This window comes from Pundamilia nyererei, unplaced genomic scaffold (genome assembly GCF_000239375.1).
Source record: "Pundamilia nyererei isolate P.nyererei 1_Seehausen unplaced genomic scaffold, PunNye1.0 scaffold00001, whole genome shotgun sequence".
NCBI classification, from domain to species: Eukaryota; Metazoa; Chordata; class Actinopteri; order Cichliformes; family Cichlidae; genus Pundamilia; species Pundamilia nyererei.
Genome location: NW_005187402.1, coordinates 11,370,875 through 11,382,519, shown reverse-complemented (window position 1 = coordinate 11,382,519; position 11,645 = coordinate 11,370,875). Strand labels below are relative to the sequence as shown.

General features: G+C 37.0%; 1 protein-coding gene across 1 annotated transcript; it reads left to right on the top strand.

Moving 5' to 3' along the window:
- Positions 1-455: 455 nt before the first annotated feature.
- LOC102196482 (uncharacterized) lies at positions 456-3,401 on the top strand. Its single transcript, XM_005719955.2, has 4 exons — positions 456-747; positions 1,140-1,460; positions 1,775-2,020; positions 3,136-3,401. The coding sequence occupies exons 1-4, from the start codon at positions 699-701 to the stop codon at positions 3,399-3,401; spliced, it is 882 nt and encodes a 293-aa protein (XP_005720012.1). The 5' UTR covers positions 456-698.
- The last annotated feature ends 8,244 nt before the right edge of the window (positions 3,402-11,645 follow it).

The window sequence follows — 11,645 nt, the reverse complement described above, 5'->3', positions numbered from 1 at the left end:
GCGGATGATGTGGTTCTGTTGGCTTCATCGGGTGAGGGCCTCCAGCTCGCAGTGGAACAGTTCGCAGCCGAGTGTGAAGCAGCGGGAATGAGGATCAGCACCTCTAAATCTGAGGCCATGGTTCTCAGCCGGAAAAGGGTGGAGTGCCCACTCCGGGTCGGGGATGAGTTCCTGCCCCAAGTGGAGGAGTTCAATGTTTAAACCTTGAGTGATCCCCTATCAATTAGTGAATATTGTGTACAATACTGTGCATGGATAGTTAATGTCCAACATGCTATCTGACAAGACCTGTTTGGAATACATAAATGATTTGGATGAGTGAGTGACTACTTTCGGTAATATACACAATGTTGCAGAAAATAAACATTACCCCAAACATTTTTAGGCAGAAAGAAATTATACTTAAAAATATTAAAAATGGTCATACCTGAATACCATGAAAGGGTTCATTTCACTGCTCACACATGTATTCAATTTATATTCGACCACTAGATGTTGCTTTTGAAGACCCTTTTTTTTTGACAGTTTTTTTTCTTTTCTTGATAGCAAAACGGGGATCAAATATGATGTCACTTCCTTTCATCCTCTCAGTGTGTGAAAAGTGAAGTACCAGCTGACAGCAGCGTGTAGCACACACACTTCTGTTATTGAAGGAAAAGTTGCTGACTGGATCATAAGGGGCTGTACAGTGAGCAGACATGGAAGCTGTCATTGGACTGTTGTTTATGTTACTCGGTGTCTCTTATGGTGAGCTACTAAACTTTTTGTTCTTCTTCATTAATGCTTAATTTTATAATAAAAAAAGAGGTTTTGCTGCCACGTGATCTAGCACCATCAATAAAAGTAAGTTGAATTCATCAAAGGATTTGTTGAACTGCAGTTTATGAGTTTTATTTTAACACTTTAAATGATTTTTACTTCCATTACTTATATTTCCTTAAAGATTAACGACACATTCTGAGATCATTCTAATGTGAAAATGCGTAAATATAGCTATGACATATAAACTCATTAAATAACATGTAACCTTATTTTCAGAGTCCTTCGGGGTTTACATTTTGACTAAATTAAATTCAGTCACTGATTTTATCATCTGGGTTTGATGTTGACTTTGTTTATTTGTTCACTTTTTTTTGCAGGTGTGATCACTCATTGTGATGGCAGACAGGATGGAGTTCAGTGTTATGTAGCTTTGGGAGGAACTGTGGACATCCAGTTGATCAATAGCACCTCTGAAATACCTAGATACCAGTTGTTAAAGGATTCATTAAAAATACTAGCAGGGAGAAATAATACAGTTATTTCTAATGCCATAGAGCATAGGTCTCTCATTTTTCCTAGTAATGGAACATTTAGGATCAATGACCTGAGTAGGAATGACATTGGTAAATATACCCTTGAAACCTTTGATTCAGATGGAAGAAAATCAGGCGAGCGGACTCTATATTTGTTTACTCAAGGTAATCTTTTTTTGGTTAATAAAGCTGCTACTTTATAGAAATATAAGATTTTTTGGTAATCTTTATATCTATATATGTATATATATATATATATATAGCATTTTCTGCTTTCTCTGTTCTTTTTTAGAGACTATCAAAATGAATTTGAACAAAACAATAGCAAAACAATAGCAAATACATTTTTATCTTACTTTATATTTAATTTTTTTTAACTATTTAACTAATATGGAGCTGAAAAATACAGCTATGAGAGGTGAACTTGTTAAATAATAAGTAAAAGAATAAATTGTTTACTTTTTTGTTTTCCTTTACAGGTGTGGAAACTTACTGTGATGACAGACAGGATGGAGCTCAGTGTTATGGAGCTTTGGGAGGAACTGTGAACATCCAGCTGATGGACAGCACCTCAGAAATACCTAGATACCAGTTGTTAAAGGATTCATTAAAAATACTAGATGTGAGAGGGGATAAGGTTATTTCTAATACCATTGCACATAGATATCTCATTTTTCCCAGCAATGGGACATTTAGGATCAATGGCCTGAGCAGGATTGACATTGGTAAATATACCCTTGAAACCTTTGATTCAGATGGCAGGACATCAGATGTTTGGACTCTACATTTGTTTATTCAAGGTAACATTTTCCCTGTTGGGAAGTGATGCTGCTACTTTACATACATTTGATAAGATTTGCAGCATTTTTGCACAACTATCCCCTGTTTCAGGAGTACTCAAACCTTTTCTTTGTGGGTTAAAATTTCCTCCATTTTCACTTCCTGCATTCATTTTCAATGAATAACTGCCACATGAGAGCAGCTTCCGAAAGTCAGTTTTTTAGACCCTAAGAACAGCAAAAAAATTGAGGTTTTGCATAACAGTTAGATACATATTCTGTTTTTGATTGCCAGCAGGCCTGAGTAAACAACAAACTACTACTAAAACAAAACGACAGTAGCCACAAAACCACTATTTCTGCTGATGGAATTCAGTCATTAATTTGTGCCCACCTGTGGGAACCATATGAAAATAATCATAAATAATCATGAAGCTTACAAATTTCTGCTCATTGTAAACATTTGCATATGCTACTGCAGTCTTTCTGGTAGTAACTTAACACTCAAAAGTTTGACAGTTTTGCTTTTTGTCTAATTTTTTATTTGCAGGTGTGGAAACTTACTGTGATGGCAGACAGGATGGAGCTCAGTGTTATGGAGCTTTGGGAGGAACCGTGGACATCCAGCTAGTGAACAGCACATCTGAAATACCTAGATACTACTTGTTAAAGGATTCATTAAAGATACTAGATGTGAGAGGGAATAAGGCTATTTATAATACAATAGCACACAAATCTCTAATCTTACCCAGTAATGGAACATTTAGAATCAGTGATCTAAGCAGGACAGACAGTGGTAATTATAGCCTTATAACCTTTGATTCAGAGGGTAGATCATCAGGCGAGCAGATTTTACAGTTGCTTATTCAAGGTAATTCCTTTTCTTCTCAATAAAGCTATTAATAGATATAAATTTAACAATGTTTTGCTGATCTATACAATAAATATAAAAAATGATCAGATGCATGTATTTTATGCTTTCCCTGTTCTTCATTTGAGACTGTAAAGAATTTTCACAATTCTAGTTTTTAAATCTAAACTCATCTGTGTGTTTCTCTCAGCTCCTGTGTCCTCTGTCCTGCTGGTCTCTGAGTGTCTGTCCCAGGGAGAGATGAGGGTGTCCTGCTCCTCTGAGGGAGGGGACAGTCCTCAGTACAGCTGGACTCTGGATGGACGCACACTGACAGATGCTGAGCTCCTTCCTGGAAACAATGAGACTAACATCATCACTTTGAAACATCACATCTCGGGACATCTGGTCTGCTCAGTCAAGAACAATGTCAATAGTGTCTCCAAAGAACAGGAGATATCTACCTGTGTTGAGTGAGAACATTGTAAGCAGTATCTAATAATGAATCAGCAATTCAGTCACTGTAGTTTCACAGCATTCCAGGTCATGGTAGTCTTGAGAGCTAGAGATACTTGTACTTCACTCTGCCACACAAGGTGCCCAAGTGTTACAGCCTGTATTAACAATAAGTAAAAGGACTGTTCTGCTCCAAAACTGTTGCTAATTTTGACCTCATGTGTGAGACGACTCGTAGACATTGTGAGATATTGCTTGTGCCTTGTGCAGAGTGTCCTACCTCAGCAGAAGGTGATATTATCATTATTCATGCCAGTATTTATAACTTTACTAATTATAGAATTATCTGTTTGTGTCTCAGAAAATCACACACAAATTATCACATACATACATTCACTTCTATCTGCAAAAAATTCAAATTAAGGCTGGCAAGAAACAGAGACACAATGTTGTTCATTTTGTCTGTATGAATTCATTAAAGACAGTTAATTGAACTCCTGGATTGCTTCAGTCTTTCTGACAGTAGATTTAGGCCAGACTTGTATACCACCAGCATTTCAACATATCTTTCACATGTAGCATTTCTCACACCTGGGACTTTATATGAGTCAATTAGCCACAGAAAACATTTGGAAGCACTGCGGCTTCTTTAAAGATCAAAATACCTCTTAACTAAATTTTCTGAGCACATTCCTACTAGACCTCACATCATTGGAAGGAAATCTTTGGGCAATACCTACTTTTGAGTGTACTCAAACATTTTGGTTTCAGTTTGAATCAACACACTATTTTGATTCCTCCATCAGAAGATTGTGGCTGTGGATAATACATGGATACTCAACATCCTCTGCACCGCATGCAGCTAAACGCTTTCTCCGATAAATGTTTCAGCTACATTGACACAAAAAATCTTTACCATCTCATACCACACCTATATTCATTTTAGAATTTTATTGTGTTGTATTAGGTTTTAATCTTTTTATTTTTGTATTTTCTATAGCAAGTTTAACAGGTTGTTATGTGATAACATATAGCAACAATTCTTTTTCATATGGAAATTTCTTTTTAAAAGCATTTCCACATGAAACAGGAATTTGTGTTTTACTGCAGTCAGTCTGAATTACTGAACTGAGATGATGATGGTAAATCATCCTGAATGTTTCTGTGTCATTTGTGTCAAATCATTATATTCCATTTTTGTCCAGTGGAAATACCCAACAATCTACCTGGGAACCCACTGAAGATGTGCTTTTCACTACTTAGACATACTTGCACAAACACTCACACATAAACAGAGTTAAAGAAAAAATAATTTGCTTGGTGTTTTCAGATGCAAATTGCCCTTATTTACTTTTCTGAACAGAAATTGAATGTTATGCTTGTTCAGTATCTGACTTCTCAGGGAAACTGGCTCAAATATGGATATAAAAATGTAACATCAGTTTGTTATTTGCCAAATAAGGCAAAGAAGACTTTTTTTTCCCCATGTCCCAACCCATTAGTCAAGGGAATAAAAAAAACATGGAGACAAGTAGACAAAACACAGGGAGATCAAACAAACAGAAGACGCTGAAGATATAACACAGATGAGACAAAGACAGACTGGACATGAGAAAGAGATCAGATATAAAAAGAAACGAACTGAAAACCTGAAACATAAGCATGCAAAACTCGAAGTCCCTTAGAAACTAAACATACGTATCTCATAGTTCCATTAATGAATAACGTTAAACAAACCTTAAACCCTGGGTCAAAGATCCAGGACCATACCAGGCATTTTCCAGGTGGGCCGATGCACTTGTGGGCTGATGGGTGAATAATTTTTTCTCTGCGTTGATGTAATTATACAGGCTACAGCTGTCATTAAGGGCTGCTGTGCATTATTTTCATGAGCAAATGCAATACCCAATCAAATATCCTAATGCAACCAGTCCCTTCCATGTGCATTCATGCACTATGCTGAACACAGTTTAGTGTGGTAGGAGTAGAGAGTAAAGATGGATAAAAAAAAAAGCGAAAAAGTGGAGCTGAAAAGCTAAGAAACAAAGAGAAAAAAATAGAAATAAATGCATCAAAAGGTGTCAAATTAACCAACATGCTATCGTGGCTACAGCAGCTGCTGCACCATTAACAGCTGTGTCAGCAAACCTGTGCAGTCACAGGAATCTGTTATTGCTAGCATGGGCAACTACAAGTACAATGAAAGACAGTTTGGCATCTCTCCATTGGCAGTATGTAGATTTTTACATTAAAATTGCTTTTATCTTTTATTTTAAAGTTACAGAGATATGTACAGTTGTATAAAAGTTATATATTCTGTAAGGTGCAATATAAGCAGCAATTTAATCATATATATATACAGGGAGTGCAGAATTATTAGGCAAGTTGTATTTTTGAGGAATGATTTTATTATTGAACAACAACCATGTTCTCAATGAACCCGAAAAACTCGTTAATATCAAAGCTGAATGTTTTTGGAAGTAGTTTTTAGTTTGTTTTTAGTTTTAGCTATTTTAGGGGGATATCTGTGTGTGCAGGTGACTATTACTGTGCATAATTATTAGGCAACTTAACAAAAAACAAATATATACCCGTTTCAATTATTTATTTTTACCAGTGAAACCAATATAACATCTCCACATTCACAAATATACATTTCTGACATTCAAAAACAAAACAAAAACAAATCAGCGACCAATATAGCCACCTTTCTTTGCAAGGACACTCAAAAGCCTGCCATCCACTGTCAGTGTTTTGATCTGTTCACCATCAACATTGCGTGCAGCAGCATCCACAGCCTCCCAGACACTGTTCAGAGAGGTGTACTGTTTTCCCTCCTTGTAAATCTCACATTTGATGATGGACCACAGGTTCTCAATGGGGTTCAGATCAGGTGAACAAGGTGGCCATGTCATTAGTTTTTCTTCTTTTATACCCTTTCTTGCCAGCCACGCTGTGGAGTACTTGGACGCGTGTGATGGAGCATTGTTCTGCATGAAAATCATGTTTTTCTTGAAGGATGCAGACTTCTTCCTGTACCACTGCTTGATAAAGGTGTCTTCCAGAAACTGGCAGTAGGACTGGGAGTTGAGCTTGACTCCATCCTCAACCCGAAAAGGCCCCACAAGCTCATCTTTGATGATACCAGCCCAAACCAGTGCTCCACCTCCACCTTGCTGGCGTCTGAGTCGGACTGGAGCTCTCTGCCCTTTACCAATCCAGCCACGGGCCCATCCATCTGGCCCATCAAGACTCACTGTCATTTCATCAGTCCATAAAACCTTAGAAAAATCAGTCTTGAGATATTTCTTGGCCCAGTCTTGACGTTTCAGCTTGTGTGTCTTGTTCAGTGGTGGTCGTCTTTCAGCCTTTCTTACCTTGGCCATGTCTCTGAGTATTGCACACCTTGTGCTTTTGGGCACTCCAGTGATGTTGCAGCTCTGAAATATGGCCAAACTGGTGGCAAGTGGCATCTTGGCAGCTGCACGCTTGACTTTTCTCAGTTCATGGGCAGTTATTTTGCGCCTTGGTTTTTCCACACGCTTCTTGCGACCCTGTTGACTATTTTGAATGAAACGCTTGATTGTTCGATGATCATGCTTCAGAAGCTTTGCAATTTTGAGACTACTGCATCCCTCTGCAAGATATCACACTATTTTTGATTTTTCTGAGCCTGTCAAGTCCTTCTTTTGACCCATTTTGCCAAAGGAAAGGACGTTGCCTAATAATTATGCACACCTGATATAGAGTGTTGATGTCATTAGACCACACCCCTTCTCATTACAGAGATGCACATCACCTAATATGCTTAATTGGTAGTAGGCTTTCGAGCCTATACAGCTTGGAGTAAGACAACATGCATGAAGAGGATGATGTGGACAAAATACTCATTTGCCTAATAATTCTGCACTCCCTGTAGAGGATATATATATATTAGGGGTGCAACAATACTCGTATTGGTATTCGATACAGTGCTTTCGGTTCGGTACCCATATGTACGCATATATCGAACAATACAAAATTTTTATTTTATTTTATTAACTTTTCTTCTGAAGATGCTGTCTGTGTTGAGAGCTCAGTGGATCTGCGTTCGACTTCTCCGCCTAGGCTGCACCGTTGAGCGCAGATCCACTGAGTGCAGCACAAGCTAGCGAGACAGAAGTTTAGCTCATTGCAACATGGCAACTGCCTCAACGCTACCCAAAATTGAACCTCCCCCACCCTCATTCAGATCTGGTGTTTGGAACTATTTTGGTTTTCATGTGAAGCATGACCCTGATGGTAAGCGCGTCATGGACAAAAGTAAAACAGTATGTCGGATGTGCCACATAATACTCAATTACATTTGTGGGAACTAGTGCGTTAGCGCAGTTAGCTCGTTAACGTGTTGACGCCGTCCAGCCCCACACGCGGGGCAATCCGCAGTAACTCGTTAACGGAGATTTGCGGCGTTATGGCGTTAATGTCATTTTAACGAGATTAACGCTGACAGCACTAGTGGGAACACTACGAATATGATTGCACATTAACGCCGACATCATCCTAGTGCAAAGACAAGTGGAAGCAGACAAAAACAACAAGCACGCATGAAACAAGCTTTACCCGAGTCATTTAGACAGCCGTTAGCTTATGATTCTCCTTATGGGGACCTGATATGTTTAATATGCTGCTGAGAGTATACCCCAGAAGAAGCGTATAGTATAGCTTTTATTTTGCAAAGAGCCATTTCTCTGTAATAGACTCTATTTTCCAAAGATGAGTGATTTCTCGATCAGATAGATTTATTATTTTATCCCTTTGTTGTTTCAGCAACATTAAATTTAAAAACTGTACTTTTGAATTAATATGTATATATATATTTACAATTTTAATAAATGACAAATTAAAAAGGCATGAACATTTTTTTGTATCAAAAAAATATTGAACCGTGACACCAAAGTATCGAACCGAACCGAACCGAACCGTGAATTTTGTGTATCGTTGCACCCCTAATATATACAGTATATGTATATATGTATGTATGTATATATGTGTGTGTGTGACTGGTCTGTTAGTTCAAAGTAGCCCTGTACCACTCGAACAGTTTCACTGCACCTCTCTCAGAATGCTAGCTTCTATCTCTGCTCTGTGATGCAGGAAGTACCCATGCGGGGGTGTCTTTCTCACAGATGAGTTGTGCCTGGTTCCAGTTGAGCGCTCGTAAGTGGGTTACTGCCTCAGCCTGTGCTGATGTAGGCATTCATTAATTTGAAAGTGAATCATGTTTATCCTTATTTCCTTGATGGTAATTCTTCTTCTGTTAATGTTTAACCATCACTCCAGCTGTTTACTGACGTAAGTAAGAAATTAAATGTTTTTATTTTTTTAATAAAGTACAAAATATTCAACCTATTTTTCAATTAAAAATTAAAAGTGATTACAAAATTGTAATGTTTGCTTTAACATGTCTGCAATTTTTAATTTAATTACATTTACAATAAAGATTCAAGGCATATTACAGATGCATACATTTAGAATACCTAAATTTGTCTTCTTTACACAAATACTGTAGGCAATTTTGAATACTTGTGAGTCGTGCATCTACATTTTCATATTGAATTCAGCCTGCTTTGATAGATATGAGGATTCAATGTTTTAATATTTTCTGGAAAACATTACTTCATAGTTCCATTTTGTGCCAATGATTTGCAGCATTTTAACAAGCTGGTTTTTCCTTGGTTATTTACATTTTATTTGTTCTATACTGTTTATCTCCTTTCCTTTCAGAAAGAAAACTCATCCAAACATACAAACATAAAAAGGCATCCCTCCTGCACACCTTGTAAAGAGTGCTCTTTACAGGGTGTGCAGTACAGCAGTACAGCTCTCCCCACAGGAAGTTCTGAACTATTTGTGAATTAACTTGTCACCGCACATGTTGCCTGTTCTTTCTCAAAAGGATATTTCAAGAATACGTGACATATACTTTTTTATACTTGCATTGATATGCTGTGAAAGTGTCACCCTACAGTGTTGTCTAGAGACTCAGTTTTGCCGATGCAATTAGAGCAGCGATAGAAAAGTAAGATATGAATGTTAAGGTATGCTGAAAAAATACTGTCAACAGTATATACGTTATACTGATTTATACCCAGCTTTGTTCATCATTGTCTACAGTAATTTTTAAAGATTAAAATCACAACGTGGCTTAATGAAGAGCATGGAGCAGTTTCTTATCATTGTGCTTGTGGCAGGGGGAATTCATGGTAAGATCATCTTCATAAAGAAGCCAAGTATTAGTATTTGTAGTGTGAATAATTTCAGCTCATGTTCATGTGACTGCATCTTTCCCAGCTCACGTTTCAGTTGATGAGACTACATGTGACCTCAGGACGAACACATGCCCATGCTCTCCTCTTCTTAAAGGAACTGTGTATATCCAAGTGATGACTGATGCTAGTGGCAGTGAAATGAAGTGTTTGAAGGTGCTTCCCATGGGAAACATAACTGTGTTCAATATAAAGAAAGAAAAAATAACAACAGACAAGGAATTTAACAACAGACTACAGTTTATAATCAAGAACGGGACACTCAAGATCACAAACCTGAGGAGGAATGATTCAGGTCAATACAGCATTGAGGTCTTTAATTCAAATGGAGTCCAAGAGAAAAACATTCATTTCACGCTGGATGTTAAAGGCAAGTTATATAACTTATTCTTTATTGTATATTTTTGAAGTTATTATAAAGTTAATCAGAAATATAGCCATCTTGTTGGAGTAAAACAGAAAAACACAGTACACAACCCCTGTGCAACAAAGGGTAGAAGATGAAAACAAAACAACAACAAAAAACTACACAGATAGATATAAATGTTTCATGTTGCTTAATTTTTCCAAATTCTTGAAGACAACAAATGGGATATTTCTTGATTTAGAATTTGTCTATCTATGGGCATTTCCAGTTCTTTTCACCACACATGGGCTGCGATCCATATTCATTATTTAATCTTTAACTTTAAAGTTTAAAGGGACACTGAAATTTTAAACGTTGTCACTGATTAGTGTTAGCTGCACTAAATGAGTACTTTAGGCAGTGAAGAAGTATTATAGTAGAAAATTTGCCAGTAATGAAGGCAATCATTTCCATTTGTTGTCTGAATAATTTCAGCTCATGTTCTATTAAATGTGTTTTTCCAGCTCTCGTTCCAATTGATGAGACTACATGTGACCTCAGGACGAACACATGTCCATGCTCTCCTATTCTTGAAGAAACTGTGTATATCCAAGTGATGACTGATGCTAGTGGTCGTGAACTTAAGTGTTTGAAGGTGCTTCCCAAGGGGAACATAACTGTGTTCAATATAAAGAAAGAAAAAATAACAACAGACAAGGAATTTAACAACAGATTAACATTTATAATCAAGAACGGGACACTCAAGATCACAAACCTGAGGAGGAATGATTCAGGTCAATACAGCATTGAGGTCTTTAATTCAGATGGAGTTCAAGAGAAAAACATTCATTTCACCCTGGATGTTAAAGACAATGGAAAAGTTGAAGGCAAGTTATTGTAACTTATTCTTTATTGTATATTTTTTAAGCTATTGTAAAGTTAAAGTTAATTGTTCATGATTTCTTGTTTGTTATTGTTACTATCGCCAAGCCTCTGCACTTGGGTCCTCTCGTAAATGCTTGATTGCATAGTGTACACTTTAGCAAGCAGTAAACAGAAAACCGCAATTTCTGTTTTTGTTAAACATGTGCAAATGCTAAATGAAAAGAAAAACTGTAGTTCTTGTAGGTACTAAACACTCAAAATTGTGTCAATTTTCCTTCCGTTTACTTTGCATTGGCAGGTATGGGAACTTACTGTGATGGCAGCCAGGATGAAACTAAGTGCTATGGAGCTTTGGGAGGAACTGTGGACATCCATCTGGGCAGCATCTCGGAAATACTTGAATACCAATTGTTGAAGGATTCATTAAACATATTTAATGTGAAAAAGAATATGATCAGTTTTAAAACCACAGAACATAGGTATCTTTTCCTCAGTAATGGGACATTTAGGATCAATAACTTGAGCAGGAGTGACAGTGATAATTATACTCTTCAAGCCTTTGATTCAGATGGAAGAAGATCAGACGAGCGTATTTTACAGTTGTTTATTCAAGGTATTTTTTCTGTTCTGTTGGCAAACTAAATAATATATCACAAAATATCAAATACATGTATTTTGTTCTTTCCTTGTTTCTTTTTAGAGACTATAGAAAATGACAGAGATTCT

Bases quoted from the DNA above. Each gene is read 5' to 3' on its own strand.
- LOC102196482 (XM_005719955.2), top strand. From the start codon at position 699: ATGGAAGCTGTCATTGGACTGTTGTTTATGTTACTCGGTGTCTCTTAT. The intron at 748-1,139 runs GTGAGCTACTAA...TTTTTTTTGCAG, and splicing joins GTTACTCGGTGTCTCTTATG to GTGTGATCACTCATTGTGAT. The intron at 1,461-1,774 runs GTAATCTTTTTT...TTTCCTTTACAG, and splicing joins TCTATATTTGTTTACTCAAG to GTGTGGAAACTTACTGTGAT.